This window comes from Leopardus geoffroyi, chromosome A1 (genome assembly GCF_018350155.1).
Source record: "Leopardus geoffroyi isolate Oge1 chromosome A1, O.geoffroyi_Oge1_pat1.0, whole genome shotgun sequence".
In the NCBI taxonomy this organism is placed as follows: domain Eukaryota; kingdom Metazoa; phylum Chordata; class Mammalia; order Carnivora; family Felidae; genus Leopardus; species Leopardus geoffroyi.
The window spans coordinates 4,397,279-4,414,000 of NC_059326.1; the positions used below are offsets into that span (position 1 = coordinate 4,397,279).

Consider the following 16,722-nt stretch of genomic DNA (forward strand, 5'->3'; position numbering starts at 1 on the left):
AGCACTCACGAGTCACCTACTACGTGCCTGATAACTCGTCGAGGTGGGAAGGGCCTGGCACCGTCGGTTCACAGAGCAGGATCCCCAGGTGAGAAGGGGCGTAAGAGCGGTGCTCAAAGGGCCGGGAACAAAGACAGGCCGTGGCTGATTCTGCCCGCCACGGGGGACAGGATGCCGCCGTGAGGGTCAGGGAGAAGTTCCAAAAGGAGGTGGCCTCCGGGGCAGGGGTCGAAGGACGAGCTCCCCGGTGAGGGCGAAGGGCATTCCTGGAGAAGGCGGAGCACCAGCCAAGGCTCACGGGTACCGAGGGCCCACGAGCAGAGGCTGCCCACGGCCAACCCGGCCACCTGCCACAGCCGGAGGTCCCGCCACCTGCGTGCTGCCCCCCACCCTCCGTGACTCCCGCAAACGAGAGGCGATTCCTGCCCAAAGAGCAGCCATGACGGGAAAAGGTCCAGCGAGGCGGGGAGAGACTCGAAAGGCCCGAAGGGACGTCCAGCGGCCACGAGCCGGGCCTGACGCACCGGCCCTACGACACACCGGTCCCGGGGCAGCAGGCCGACCCCGCAGGTCCCCGCCTTTTCTGCTCTCGGCTGGCACCTGCCACACGGCGTGAAATGACACCTAGGCCACTGAACCCCTCGAGGACGTGGGGCCAGAGGCCGGCCAAGCCACGGCCTGCGGCCACTTTGCTTCCGAACACCTGTTCAGGGCACCGCTGGGCACAACTTTCCTATCCGCACGGACACTACGTGTCAGAAACGCCTCCTCCACCATCTAGAGACCGCAAAACGGCAGAGAGGTACTGCGGGGACAGGGAAAACCTCTGGCCTCTCAGAGCCACAGCCCAGCGTGCAGGGCGTGAAACGGGTGTGCTCTGGGGACTTAGTGTGTTATTGCCATCTGTGTCGCCTGTCACTCACTTAGTCATTGCCGTCCCTCTCGTCACCTCAAACTCTCTTACGGCTTCACAGGAGAGTTTTACTACTATTTGCTGTCAAGAGGGCCCCACCGGTTTGAATCCGGACACGACACCTGTCTGCAAGCCGCGTACGCTTCTTCCCCAGCCGGAAATCGGAGGAGAATCGCTGTTAGCCACCGTGGCGGCCAAGTGAAGCGGAAGACATGCTCTGCTAGTCGTTCCGGTGAGAAACAGGAGGCCCAGGGGTTTACAAGTTCTCGATTTGCAGAGAATTAGAACATATTATAATCAGCAGGGTACTGGTATAAAACGAAATCTTTCTGACTGGGAGCCCTAGGATTTAGCTGTGTCTCAAAATCCCCATCGGGAACACTAACTATCACTGAAATAAGTACAGAAGTATTAGAGACTTTCAACTGAAGAATTCTTTGTTGTTACTTGAGGGCTTTTTGTAAAAAAAATGTATTTATTTTTGACAGAGAGAGAGAGAGACAGAGCATGAGTAGGGGTGGGCGGAGAGAGGGAGACACAGAATCCGAAGCAGGCTCCAGGCTCCGAGCTGTCAGCACTGAGCCCGACGAGGGGCTCGAACTCAGGAACAGTGAGATCACGACCTGAGCCAAAGTAGGATGCTCAACCGACTGAGCCACCCAGGCGTCCCTGAGGGCTTTTTTTTTTTTTTTTTTTTTTTTTTTTTTTAAAGAAAAGATGAGTGTATCACTGTACTTAGGAAGTACAATCTATGAGTCAGATTTATATTTCAACCTGTGATGCCCCTGGGATTACAGAAGGAACTTGGATGTCATTTCTAAACACATCTTGGCATCGAACGTCGTGAAAACGCAGAAACACAATTAAGAGCAGCCAGCGGATCCTGGTTGAAACTGCAGGTAAACACAGGCTTCGGTCTTCCCCGGTGCTACTCAGGAGGTTGAGCGAATGTCAGAGAAGCTTTGCACCGCATGGCAAACACTTAGAGACTCACCACAGCAGAAACGAGACAGCCGGCCGGAGGGCGCGAGTGGGCGAGGGAGAACGCACACAGGGTAAGAGCAGGGTATGTGACGATGCCATCAGGGCAACTACTGACTGTAGCAAGAGAAAATGAAACAGGGTGCTTCTGGCATCAGGAATGACTGCCTCAGCAGGATTTTAATGTGACAGTTGGATGGTGTTTTAAAATGTTTAGTCTTGAGAGCCATAGGGGAGAGCTACCGTTCCATCCGGTTAAACCAAGGTGAGGTAGTAAAAGGTGTCCGACGCCGAAACCCGTTGATCCTTCAGGCAATTCGAACGTACTGAAAATAAAGAACAGAGAATAAAAACGCTCTGTTTTACAAAGAACCGGCCATTGCCAGTTGTTTCTATCTTGCCTTCTGAGGCTACAGCCAAGAAAACTTCTCCGGCCAAACTTCCTGGTAATCGGAGAACAAGGTTCCTTAATGGTACAGACGAGCTGCTTAGTTCACCGGAGATTGTAGTTAACATAAATCAAAACTGAAGTTCACAAATACAGTACGATTCCATCATCACCCCAGAGAAGTGGGAAAGTAAACGGGCGGGCCTGGCATCCGGGAGAGAGGATGTCCACGTTACACTACTATGACTGACTCTGGTGACAGAACCGCCACCTCAGAGGCCGGAGCCACATCTTAGGACAGCAGTGGGACCTCTCTCACGCAGCTTATTTGTTACATTAATACGTAGAATTAGTCATCCCTGAACTGCAACGGTAAGACGAGACAGAACGCCCAAAAATGACGGGGGTCCCGTCACATCCAGATCGGAGGAAGCAGCAAAAGGTCGCTACAAGAAAGCGATCGCATAGACCCAGAAGTCTGGGACATCTGTGAGACAAGCAACCTGGTGTCTGCCACAAGGTAATAATACGAAAGAGATGGGGGGGCTGGGCTGGGGCAAGGCGTGAGCTCGCCTGCTGCAGAGTCAGAGATTCGGGGGACAGAAAAAACCGATAGAACGTGTAGGTCTTGGGTGGACCCTGGTTCCAACAAGCTGCCCGGGAGAAAACGGACCCAATACTATCAAGGAAACACGAATACAGACTGAGTATCAGGTGGTGCCAGTGAACTGCTGTGAACCTTCCTGGGCAATGACGGTGCTGGAGTGATGTACGAAAATATCCATATTCTTTAGAGGTACACAAGAAACACGCTGAAGTGAAATGACATGAGGTCAAAGGTTTAGTAACAAGGAAGAAAGGACGGGAGAGAGGAAGGGAGGGAGGGAGAGAAAGAGAGAAAGAAACAGAGAGAAAAAAGATAAGTGAAGCAAATATGGCAGTTTGGATAGTTACTAAATTTGGGAGATGAAAACATGGGGTTACCTACGTTATTCTTTTTATGTTTTTTTTTAATTTTATTTTTGAGAGAGAGAGAGAGAGAGAGAGAGGGAGGGAGGGAGGGAGGGGCTGAGAGAGACACACACAGAATCCGAAGCAGACTCCAGGCTCCGAGCCAGCAGCACAGAGCCTGACGCGGGGCTCGAACTCACTGAGTGTGAGATCATGACCCGAGCCGAAGTCAGACGCCCAACCGACTGAGCCACCCGGGCGCCCCTACCTACGTTATTCTTTATACTTGTGTTTATTTTGAAAGTTTTCATAATAAATGTTCCTGGTTTTCAACACTGACAGCACCAAGTTCGCTGCACATACACTAGCCAATAAACTATTCAATTTCACACATCAAACAAATCTTTATCATCTTGAAATACCACAGAGTCATCTGTCTGTGAAAGTTCAGGGTTTCCTGAAGAGTTTAAAAGAGAAAACATTCCTATTTCATTATGTGAATGAATGCTCTCGAACTTTTGAGAATACCCATTAGCAAAGAATAAACAAAGTGAATTCCACTTCCCAATAATATCTACAGAATATCACCAAAATTAATGAACTAATACTCACTGAAACTCACTGTTGGCAGAAGAGAAATAAAGTTGACCAGCATTAAAAACAGACATCAAACACTGCCAGGACACTTGAAACAACTTTAAAATGATTACCTCTAGGGGACAGGGGCAAGGGGGAGTGCTGTGAGCAGGGACGGGTATGACACCAAAATTTCTCAGTGAGTACTTTTTAAAGTTGTTGTGACTTTTTGAACGATACGAATGTACAGCCTGTTCAAAAATCCCATGTAAATTTTAAATAAAATAACTGTATATATACTGTTCATAATTTAAAGAGTGACTTTTCAGGGCGCCTGGATGGCTCAGTGGGTTGTGCGTCTGACTTGGGTTCAGGTCATGATCTCGCGGTTCATGGGTTCGAGACTCGTGTCGGGCTCTGTGCTGACAGCTTGGAGCCTGGAGCCTGCTTCGGATTCTGTGTCTCCCTCTCTCTCTGCTCCTTTCCCACTTACCCTCTGTCTCTCTCTGCCTCAAAAATAAATAAATGGTTTAAAAAGTTTTATAAAGAATGACTGTTCCTGTGCCATGAAGACTCCAACACTAAAACTTGAAAAAGAAAATTAAGATTTTTCTGTGCTCTTTAAGATTTCCATCGGTCACTCATGCCTCTATTTCCCAGGACCAACCCTGGGTGGTTTGAAAACACGTTAATTTCTCACCTCACTTGTAATAGGTTCTTTCTTTAGGCGAACATTTAAGAAACTTGAAAGGAATCTGAACATAAAAGCAAAAAAAGAAAGGTCCCAGGGGTCAACTTGAAGAAAAACTCAAACCAAGGAAAGCCTTCTATTTTTTGTTTCGTGTCAAACCACACATTTATTTAAGTCTTTACTTGAAAGCAGAGGAATTTAACAAGGATTTAGCAGTCCTCACGTCATTCCGTCCTTCCAACCTCCAATCCAAACCGTTCTGTTTTCGCTCTCTTTTCTCATCCATTACCTGTGCCTCTCAGCCTACTCTTGTCAATCAAGATTACTGCAATCTCAAAGCTACTGAAAATCGATGTTTAAACCCCCCGATTCTTACGATCCCATCTGAAGCATTTCGGCATCCCTTTTCTTGGTTCTTTGAAAGGAGTTAAGACCCCAACACATGACCTAGTATGGACACCTGAAGTAAATTCAGTAAAGCCCCCGGGGGATACCAGGTAGGTTATACTGTGTTCCTGGAAGAGCCGGCGATTTCTAAACTCTAAGAACCAATAAGCCCGGTGGAAACTTCTGCCAACAAATGAGCGCTATGAAGACCTCCCAGAGGGTTACCCGCTTCCAACAAATCTGGTAGATGAAAAAAGCCATTCACGAATACACAATATGATATTCTCTTTACAACTGGATTGCTTTTAATAAGGATCCGAGTACTGCTTTGGACACAGTCTTGAACAGTGGCTATTCGCCAATAATGCATTTGTCGAGAGTCCAGAGTGTTTATTTCACACGTAACCGCAAATGGAAAAAATAAGACAAACTTTGTTCTTAAGAGCGTTAAGGTATGGTTGACAAGACGTGTTGAACACAGGGGACCAAAGGAACACGTCGTTAAAGGTCAAGGGTGCCGCGTGGAGGCTGGGAAGTATGGTGGTGACGGGAAGCACAGAGGCTGTGGCAGACCCGGAGGTGTCGCGGACTCTTGGCGAAATTTCACAAGTGAGACAGCAAAGGAAGGCAAAGGGAACACTATTAGCTGCCAGACACAGGCTCTGTCTGAGACACAAAGGGATCTAAGTGTGAGACGCAGGGTTTCGTCTGGCGAGGAAAACTGTGAAGGAAGAGGATGGTGGGAAAGACCAGAAGGGCAGGCCATACCCAGCAAATAACCGTGGGTGTGCACGTATTCATTGTTAAAGAAAAGCGGGCTGTGACCGGACGGATCCTAGAGGCCATGAATGACGGCTGCAATTCTATTTTTTTTTTTTTTTTTAATTTTTTTTTCAACGTTTATTTATTTTTGGGACAGAGAGAGACAGAGCATGAACGGGGGAGGGGCAGAGAGAGAGGGAGACACAGAATCGGAAACAGGCTCCAGGCTCCGAGCCATCAGCCCAGAGCCCTACGCGGGGCTCGAACTCCTGGACCGCGAGATCGTGACCTGGCTGAAGTCGGACGCTCAACCGACTGCGCCACCCAGGCGCCCCTGCAATTCTATTTTGAAGGCAGTAGCCTTCAAGAGGCTGTGGCCTTCAAGAGGAAAGCGACCCGAGGTGAGCTGTCCTGATCGCCAGACACAGGGTTTCCTCCTCCTTGGACAGAGTGATGCTCTGGGAAGCAGGGGCGAGGTGCGCTTCCCTGTCCCTGTGTCCCTTCTCTATCCTTAAAAGCTTGTCTGATGAGCATTCTACAACTAATTCGACACATTCATTACACTTGAGATGAGTGTTTTCTTAGAGGAGACTTCGGAGGGAAGGGACCACTCCTTTGAAAGATTTTAAAGAACACGTAAAAAGCATCTCTTAGAGCAGATCATCCTCTAGAAGAGTGTCCCCAGAAGGCCAATTCCATATAATCAGGTTATTTTAGTACTCATAATAGCAACATTATCTCATTTCATCCTGACCTACAAAGTAGGGACTGTCATAACCCCCATTTTATAGATACCCTTGCTGAGAGGCTTAGAGAGGACAAGGAACTTTCTTTCCAAAGCTCATGGATACCTCATTAGCGGTGGAGCCAGGACTCACACAGGCCCCCCAGACGTCAGGGGACATACTCCAGACCACACTGCCATGCCGCCTGGGGTGTTGCCACTCAACAATTGCCCCGTGTGGACGGTAACCCCCGTCTCTGTGGCCAGTCCAGAGGACAGAGAACTCCCAATCTATCTGTGGGCTCAGAGATCCCTAAGGACTGACTCCAGAGTCAGTCAGCAACACAAAGACTTTGCAATATTGTACTTTCGGTAAAAACGGAGAAGAGAAAGTCACCACCTTTTATTCAGTATCTTTTATTTAAGATTACTATCAAACTTCTCAGGGATCTCCTACTCCTAATTAATGCTTATACTTTATAATTGATATCTTTCCAAGTCTTCAAATATTCACAGGTAACTTCCACAGAACCACCACCTGGGCATCCTACACTTATAGAGTAAAGCTAAATAACAAATAAAAATCACAGAGCAAAATTCGGGAAGAAACAAACACATCTAATTTACATCACTTTCCACGAACAAAAAATTTTAAAAACCTTATATAGATGTGGAAAGCATTAATAAAAAAAAAAAAATAGTGTTCCCTTACAAATAACCAAACCAAATCTCTCTTTGAAAAAGTTTTAGAAGAGAAATGATATGTTTTCTGTAACGATAAGGAGAAAGGTCTGAAGTTCCACAGCCATAAAACGCACCTGTGAAATGACTACATTAAGCTATAACATATCCCGGGCACCCACTGTGTATCATAATCAAATGATTACAGATTTTGAATGACAGCTTATGTGCTTCCACAGAGAAGGAGGCCTGTGCTGCGTCTGAAATATATGTATAAAAAACAGTAGCTGACGAAGTATTAGGAGACAATCTGCTTTGTAAGTAAGACTTGAATAATGCAGAGGAACAGAAAGACTTTAGAGCTGAATACCAATCAAACTTAAGTATACTATTATCATGATGTATGCCAACATGCTTTAATGGAGAAAAAGGCACAAAACTTATTTTCGTCCACTACCTAAATCAATCTTAACTCTCGTGGTTAAAGCTGAGCAGCTCAGAAGGAGCTGTAAGAGAAAAATGTTAAAAATCTGTTGACGGGTAGGATTTGGAGGTTTTCAAAAATTCCTATTGCATATACAAAGTTGCTTGGGACATAAACATTTCTAAACGTGCTCACTTTGTTTTTTGGGTTTTCTCGTTTTGTTTTGTTTTTAGATGTGTTCACTTTGAACAGCCCTCCATGTTTCTTGGGTTTACATGCAAATATACAAATGACAGAAATAGGGTGTATTTAGGGGGGGAAACAAACATACCCACTAGTTTGCCATTATATAATCAAAGAGGAGACTACGGAACTGGAGGAGGACTTAAATCAAGTTAACTGTCCTAAATCTTAATTTCACATGTATCCTTCTAGATGTGCCAATAATATGTTGACACTATGTTCAAATAAAAATGAGGAAACCTAAGAAAACCATATGTCACCATCCCCAGTACCACTCTATTCCTTCCTTAGTTCAACATATATTTGCCGGGAACCCATCCCGGGCCAGAAACGAGCGACAACCAAACCTCCAGCCCCCGAAACACTCCATCTAGTAAGAAACCTGGAAGCTACTCCCAGGAAGAAGCCAGATTCTAGACACCACACAGAGATATTTAAAAGTTTTAAACCAGGAAGTGACCTGAGCCATACAAGTATAGGCTTTGGAGGAAGGGTAGACAATACTAAGGCTGAGAGCGCAGGTGTTAAACCAGACGAAGAATGTGTGGGCAAATGTTGGCAAAGGCCAGGGCAGGGCACGGACTTGAGCGTATACGGGCTTCTAATGCGGGCAACTGAGTGAGGAGATTACTCACGTTGCACGATTACTGGACAAAGTGCTCAATAAACAGTTTCTTTCTTCCTTCTCATTTATAAGGATTTCTCAAAACAAAACAAAACAAAACAACTTACCTCTCTGCACGAATCACACCGCTGTAGTAGGGGGGATCCCAAGGCATTAATTCCTACAATGGAAAAATCCATTGCTATGAAAATTATTGACTACTTCGCAATTTTTACCAAGAATTTAGCCAGCTTATAAGATGTAAACCATTATATCAGGTAAGTTTTTTAAAGACCCTAAAAATGCCCACCTCTTTATTTTGACTTCCCTACAATCAATGAGTACAAAGGCATAAAAAAAAAAACAATGTCCCAGAATTTGGGGGGATAGTAAATAACGTACAGTGTCAACTTATAAAAGTCAACATTAATAGATTAAATTAGCCATGTTGAAATTTTTCCCAACATGTAACCCACGTATTTATCCATAAAACATACTGCAGGTAAGATTAGGGCTCTAAAGGTAAGATTAGAGTTCTTTCTAAATCTAAGCAGGAAGCTTAGGGTGGATCCCCAAAATGAAAGCAACAATTTCAAGTGTAACGAAGGGAGAATTAACTCTAATCGTGGCAAAGAAAATATGTCATAAAGAAGCATTGTCCTAATAGTTGGTTTTGACAACTGGTACAGAATACTGACGGGGAAAAAAGCCTGAATCCCCGGAAGATCATCCTCCCCACAAACTGTCCAGGTGACAGGAGTGACTAACGGCCCAGGCTGTGAAGTCAGATTGCCTGGGCTCAAGTGTTCGATCCACATTACTGCACAATGTTGGAAGAGTCATTTCTTAAATGTTTATTTATTTTTGAGAGAGAGAGACAGCGCGCAAGCAGGGGAGGGGCAGAGAGAGAGAGGGAGACACAGAATCCGAAGCAGGCTCCAGACTCCGAGCTGTCAGCCCAGAGCCCGACGCGGGGCCCGAACCCACGAACTGCAAGATCATGACCTGAGCCGAAGTCGGACGCTCAACCGACTGAGCCACCCAAGGTGCCCCTGGAAGAGTTATTTCTGCTCGCCAATGCTTTCCCATCTCCCTCCTACATGACCTGATTGCACCGCCCTGAACCCTGAGCCTACCACCTGCGACTCTTGCCCTCCCTCACTGCACTGGTCTCCTCCCCGTTTTCCAAGCACAACGGGCAGCTGCTCTCCCTGCTGAGAAGGCTCTGCCCTACGTGACGTGTGCGGGGTACTGCCTCGTTTCTCCCAAGGCTCTGCTCAAGTGTCTTCTTACACGAGAAGTCTTCCCAGAGTCAGCTAAGCATCTGACTCTTGATTTCAGCTAAGGTCATGATCCTGTGATTCGTGATTTCAAGCTCTGCGCTGACGGTGTGGAACCTACTTGAGATTCCCCCCACCCTCTCTCTTCCCCACCCTCCTCACTGTCTCTCTCTCTCTCTCTCTCTCTCTCTCGAAAGTAAATAAACATTAAAAAAAGGAATAGGAGGGGCGTCTGGGTGGCTCAGTCGGTGCTGACAGCTCAGAGCCTGGAGCCTGTTTCAGATTCTCTCTCTCTCTCTCTCTCTCTCTCTCTCTCTCTGCTTCTCCCTGGCTCTCACTGTCTCTCTCTCAAAAATAAACAAACATTCAAAAAACTTAAAAAAAAAAAAAAAAAAGGGAATAGGAAGGTGAATCTGAGAATTACAGAAAACCACAGAAAAATCTTAAACAAGACAGTGACGAGGTCAGATCTGCTTTTTGGCAAAATCCCTCTAATGGCAAGTCATTCATTCATTCGTTCATTCATTCATATTTCAAATAAGTGTTGAGTACCTACCCTATGTCTCACACTTAGCACATTGCTAAGCAGTCCAAATCAGGAGCCAGAACCAAAGGCTAGAAAAGTAGTTCAGCAACTACAACTATGGTCTGGGTGAGAAGTAAGAATGACCTCAACCAGAACTGTGGCAATGGGTGTGGAGAGGAGAGAACAGAGTTCTGTGGAAGGTAGAATCCACAGGATTTGGTAAATGATTATATGTGGGCAGAGAGGGGAAAGAGATAAATAACCCGAAGGGCTTGTTGGAACAGGACTGTAGGGCTAGAGATACAGCACGTCTCATGTGGGACTGGAGAGTTTGTATTTCTAACAAGTTCCAGATGCTGCTGCTGCTTCTGGTCCAGGGAACACACTTTGAGAACTACTGGCCTGGAGCAAACCCAGGTTCTGGCCAGGGTTGCAGGGTGAAGCGTGGTACCGTTCACGACGAGATCAGGCATTTCACAAATATCTAGAGAATCACCTGTATACCAAATGTCTAGAGAGGATAGTTTCATATTAGCTTATAATAAAGGAGCTTCTGACAACGTATTTTATCTTTTCTATTTCTATATTCACCAAAATAAATTCTGGCCTATACCTAGCTTCCTAAGTGGATCTACCTACCAAGCCAAAGTTGCAGATGACTGACTCTAGTTACTTTGCTAGACAGCTCCTACCATAAATTAACAAACTGACATGCTACTCTTGAAATTGGTGAATTTGGTAGGATTAATCTATTTCTTAGTGGCTGTATCTGAGAAACTGGAAGATAGTTTCTAAATCTGCAAGGCTCATTTCCCCTAGATGTTCTCTAGGACTTTGGCTCTAGCGGCCAGCACCAAAATCAAGAACTGCCAACGACAGGACCTATAAGAGAATAAGGCAGACAACCAGTAACCCAGTAAACGCCCTTGAACCAAATGAGAGCGAGGGTCCTAACACCTGGAATCCCATCACTTTTGGGGGCACACCATCACTTGGGCATCCTTCTGGACATAAAGACACTTAAGTCTGTACTATAAGATCATGCAATCGTTTAATCTTATGATTGAAAACACCACCTAAGTGTTTTAAGATGGGGTATCCTTTGAAGTCCGCATCGATCTATTTAATTGAGCTCCATAAGTTAGCAAATAAAAAAGTAAACTGCAATGTTAACACTGATGGTTAAATTGCCACCTGCCAGATCAGTCTTCCACTGAGCTTCCTTAAAGGCTGCTTCAAACTGAGGAGCTCACTTTCCATAGAATAGAAGCAGCCTTCCCACGAGTATATATGAACATACATAGTTAATATACGTTTATAGGTGTGTGTACATGTATGAGTGTGTGTGTGTGTGTGTGTGTGTGTCTTCTATCAACTAACCAACAAAAATACTGGATTGCCGAGAAATGTCAGATTCAGACGTATGGATCAAGTATTTCAATACTTTATTCACCAAACCCAAGAATCAGAACCAAGTCCAGGGATAACAAACAAGACTACAGGTACCTTCAGCATATAACAAGAAAGTTCTAGAGTCAAAAGATAAGGACCCCAGCTGATAGATTGCTTACATTATAATAAAAATATTCCGCGGTGCCTGGGTTGATCAGTCAGTTAAGCGTCCGACTGGACCTTAGGTCACGATCTCATGGTTCGTGAGTTTGAGCCCCGCATCAGGCTCCGTGCTGACAGCTTGGAGCCTGGAGCCTGCTTCGGGTTCTGTGTCTCCCTCTCTGCCCCTTCCCCGCTCATGCTCTGTCTCTCTCTCTCCCTCAAAAAATAAACATTAAAGGGGCGCCTGGGTGGCGCAGTCAGTTAAGCGTCCGACTTCAGCCAGGTCACGATCTCGCGGTCCGTGAGTTCGAGCCACGCGTCGGGCTCTGGGCTGATGGCTCAGAGCCTGGAGCCTGTTTCCGATTCTGTGTCTCCCTCTCTCTCTGCCCCTCCCCCATTCATGCTCTGTCTCTCTCTGTCCCAAAAATAAATAAACATTGAAAAAAAAAATTTTTTTTTAAATAAATAAAATAAACATTAAAAAAAATATATAAAAGTGTCACTTACAGAATTTTGAGGATTTAGTTTCATTTTCATCCCTCGTATCATCTCAAAGTCTCTTATAGTTCTGAAAAACAAGTTTATTAGGACAAAATTTTAATAATTACATTAATAATTTTGTTTATGTACCTTTCCGATATTCATGATAAAATCAGAAGTCATTTGTAGTGCAAATGTAAGCCAGTATTAATCCACATTTTACCTGTGTTAAAAGGGATGTCAATATATCATTAGTAAATTACTGCCATTTCTACCCTAAAAACATCCTAGCAGACAGATAAAGGTTTTCATAGTCTTAAAGCCTGGGAAAATGAGCAGTGTTACACAAACATGCAAAGTATTCACCAAAAAACTTAAAATAACTGCTTTTTGCTACACATGAAGAAGGTAAGAGACTAACAAATAACTTTCTACAAGAAAAAACATGAACACAGATTATATTTAAGATTTCCATTCATATTTTTTCCCCAAAGAAAACTCTAGCTGGGCAATAATCAAATATGTGCTTAAAATTATAGAATATGAAGTTTCTGTTAGAATTAACACCTATATATATCCACAAAAATCTGAAGATATGTTTGCTCAAAATACAATCTATAGCTACAGAGAAGGGAAGAAAGAATACTAACACTTTCCTAATAAAGCAGAGTATATTCTCAACTAACCGCATAATTAATACTTCCTTTTCATTCTATCAAAGCCACAGTGATTCACTAGATTAAAAGAAAATTTTAGAATTTAAAATATAATCCAAATTAGAGAGGACTGGGTGTTAAGGAGTGAATTTATAATAATAGAAAATGGAAATCTGAGATAAATTCAACGTGTTGGTGGTCAAAAGGCAAAGGAAATTCCAGGCAGCAGAATAAGGCAGCCGTGACATGCCTCCTTCTGGAACCGTCGGTCTCTGAAGGCTGCCGGAGTGTGGCCTCTCAACAAAGCACGAGAGAAGCACCGGCAAAGGACAAGTGGCACGATCAAGAATGGAAGGCAGGGCCACAACAAAGGAACTCAAATGGGGAGGCAGATCGTTCTTAAGATCAAAAACACACCTCAATATACCACATCCATGAGCCGTGTACATTTAGGCCAAAAGAAGAGAAACACGACTTCATGAGCTTGTAAAATTGGTGGCAGGAGTCGAAAATATCCAGTTCCAAAGAGGTTTGGGAAACGTCTTTTAATTACACATCAATGATGGGTTCCTAAGACAATGAACTGGTTAATCAGAGGGGACAGCCTAAGTTTTCAAGACTGTCACCTTGGGAAGACAGCTATGTGCTTTCAAAGTATTCCTCATCGTTAATCCAATCTCCCGACTCGGCCATAGATCTGACTCGATATTCCCACACTTACATTCTTAATAGGTCGCCTTCAAATTTTTTATAAATTTATATAAAGGCGCCTGGGTGGCTCAGTCAGTTAAGCGTCCGACTTTGGCGCAGGTCACGATCTCACAGTTCACGGGTTCGAGCCCCACATCAGGCTCTCTGCTGACAGCTCAGAGCCTGGAGCCTGCTTCAGATTCTGTCTGTGTGTCTCTCTCTCTGCCCCTCTCCTGCGTACGCCCTGTCTCTCTCTGTCTCTCGAAAATGAATAAAATGAATTTTAAAAAAATGAAAAAGAAGAAAAACCTACATGATACACATCTGAAGAATAGTACAAAAACTAACCTTTCAGAAAGTTTGTCTGATAGCTTCTCAAGGAACTGCATGACCGTCTCTAAAATGAAATCCAAAAGAAAATGTCTTTAATTACATAAAATGTAACGAACATACCTGTTAAAATTAGAATGTAATAGTCATAATCTATACACTGTAATGCCCTTAAAGAGATCATTTTCGAATGCCCTTAAAGAGAGCTCAATGCCCTCAAAGAGATATGTCAGGGTTGCCAACATATCCTAGGCATAAATATTTCCAAATGATGATGATCAGTTTATCAGAAAACAAATTAACGAACATAGTAGTAATCCAAACCCTTCGATTATACCCCAGAGGAAGGAGTGAAGGGGGAGGTTAAAAAAAAAAGAATCCAAATTTTCAATGTGTTTCTATCTACTCATATGTGTAAGAGAAAAAATACGTTTCTTAGACCTGCTTAATTTTGCCCGAGTTTCAAAAAAATAGACTCTGATTTGTTCATAAAAATCAGTGTAATTTTGAAGCATGAGTCACTGAAAACTAGATTTTAAAAATCAATGTTTTTCTGGAGAGCTGTATTTCTTTTTTATATATAGCTGCAGAATAATCTATTCAGGATCAACACCAAAAGAAAATAAACAAAATTAGAACCTTAGAAATTTAAGCTCCGCTAGCATTTTTTTTTTTAATCACTTAAAGACTTCAGCCATAGTCATTATATACTACAAACTCATAAAGGCAATATGGTACAACTGTCATCATTTCCCATGGCGGGGAATTTTTCGTGTGTACTTTTGAATTTGCCACTTTCCGCCACTGATTTATGTGTAGAGTTTTCACATGCGTTTTAGAGTTTGCCACAAACACTGTTTTTATATTTTCCAGATGATCTTGTATATGGTTTTAAGTTTCTCGCCGTCTCCAATTTATCTCCTTTCTGAGTAAAATTAAAGCCTGAGAAAAGAACGGAGGTTAACCTAAACCAAGAAGCTCTGGGGTTTCTTGCCACTATCGATATTTAACAGGCCTTGTAAACAGTAATCTTGGAAACACTGCCCCATGTGCCATATTAAATGGTATTAGGCCTTTTAGGAAAAAAACATTATTTCATTAAAAATGAAAGCTTATTTTAGGATATCATACCAGCTGCCATAGAGAAGTATGTTCAAGTAAGTCTGTGCATGCTTTTATTTCTAAGTGAGATTTTTACTCTCACCCATTTTTGTTTTTCTAGCTATCTTACATGTCAAAGATCTACCTCAATCTACCTGGAAAACTGTCATATTGAAAAGAATGAGGGGCACCCGGGGGGCTCGGATAAGCATCTGACTTCAGCTCAGGTCATGATCTCACGGTTCGTGGGTTCGAGCCCCGTGTCAGGCTCTGTGCTGACAGCTCAGGGCCTGCAGCCTGCTTTGGATTCTATGTCTCCCTCTCTCTCTGCCCCTACCCCACTCATGCTCTGTCTCTCTCTGTCTCAAAAATAAATAAACATTAAAAAATAAAAATAATAAAAACAATAAAACAAAACAAAACAAAACAAAATAAAATAATGAGTTTGAAAACCCCTGAAAACAAATAAATGCCTCACTGGAAAATTATATCCTAATTCACCTGCCATATGAGCGCCCACCTTCACCTTGGTTTATATCCCTCCCCACCTCCTTCTCTCTGCTGAAAGCTCACCATTTCTTCACCACCGATTTCCAGTGTCACCTCCCTCATAAAGCCCTCAACAACTACACAAGCATCTGACAAACTTCCCGAACTCCTAAAACCCTCTAGCATTGTTCTGTCTATACTTCCCACTCGCTTGGCACTGAAAAGACAGTGACCTGCGTTACTGTTGATATTCAGACCCCTGAGCTCCCCAACTAAAGTTTAAATTCCTGAAGGACACAAACTCATATCCTCTGTGGCTCTGCGCACAATAGCCCAACTCTGACACACGACCATGCTAACCACCTGGCGAGCAGTGGATTTGCTCGTAATGATACCCGGCATTAGCAGCTGCAAGTCCGGTGGGTTGGAGAATCCACACTGCTCACCCCAGCAGTCAATCCTCGACCTTCTTTAATTTTTTTTTTTCAACGTTTATTTATTTTTGGGACAGAGAGAGACACAGCATGAACGGGGAAGGGGCAGAGAGAGAGGGAGACGCAGAATCGGAAACAGGCTCCAGGCTCTGAGCCATCAGCCCAGAGCCCGACGCGGGGCTCGAACTCGCGGACCGCGAGATCGTGACCTGGCTGAAGTCGGGCGCTTAACCGACTGTGCCACCCAGGCGCCCCTCCTCGACCTTCTTTAGATTTCACATGTCCTCAGCATTTGAGTCAGCTGATCACTGTCCTCCCCTTAAGTCACTTCCTGGCGCGGCCTCCAGGACCACCCACTCTGTTCACTTTCCTCCTCTTTCATTGATGCTCCTTCTTGGCAGCCTTACTGGCTTTTCCTCATATCCCTGACGTCTTAAACTTGGGAGAGCCCAGAGCTCAGTCCCTGGACTTCCGTTCTTCTTCAAATGCACTCACTCCCCTGGACACTGCAGACAAACTCATGCCCTAAAATACAGACCCTAATTTATCTCTCTGGCTCAGAGCCCTCTCCTCAACTCCTGCCTACTCAACATCACCATGTGAACACCAATGGCACCTCAACTTAACTTGAACCACACGAACCCTCCAGTCCCCTCCCTCTTAGTTGACAGTAACTCACTATGTCTTTTCAGTTGATCAACTTAAAAATCTTGGTTCCCCTTCAAAATGCTGTGTCTCTAGAATCTGACACCTCCTATGACTCCATTGCCACCACTTTGGTCAAGCCGCCATCTTTCTCATCACGATTACTGCAAAACCCCTTTTGACAGGCCTCTCCTCCACCCTCGCCTCTCTGC

At 44.4% G+C, this 16,722-nt stretch overlaps 1 protein-coding gene across 6 annotated transcripts in view; it reads right to left on the minus strand.

Moving 5' to 3' along the window:
• The window catches only part of LOC123586716 (mitochondrial intermediate peptidase), a 194,979-nt gene that overhangs the window by 154,685 nt on the left and 23,572 nt on the right, over positions 1 to 16,722 (minus strand). For all 6 annotated transcript variants that reach the window (XR_006706993.1, XM_045456167.1, XM_045456338.1 and 3 more), the window contains exons 8-10: positions 13,860 to 13,908; positions 12,193 to 12,253; positions 8,454 to 8,506 (exon numbers count right to left, since the gene is read on the minus strand). Coding sequence is in view for 5 of the 6 variants with exons in the window: in XM_045456167.1 (XP_045312123.1) it covers positions 8,454 to 8,506; positions 12,193 to 12,253; positions 13,860 to 13,908 (163 nt within the window). In the remaining variant the exon portion in view is untranslated. The remainder of the gene's footprint in view (positions 1 to 8,453; positions 8,507 to 12,192; positions 12,254 to 13,859; positions 13,909 to 16,722) is intronic.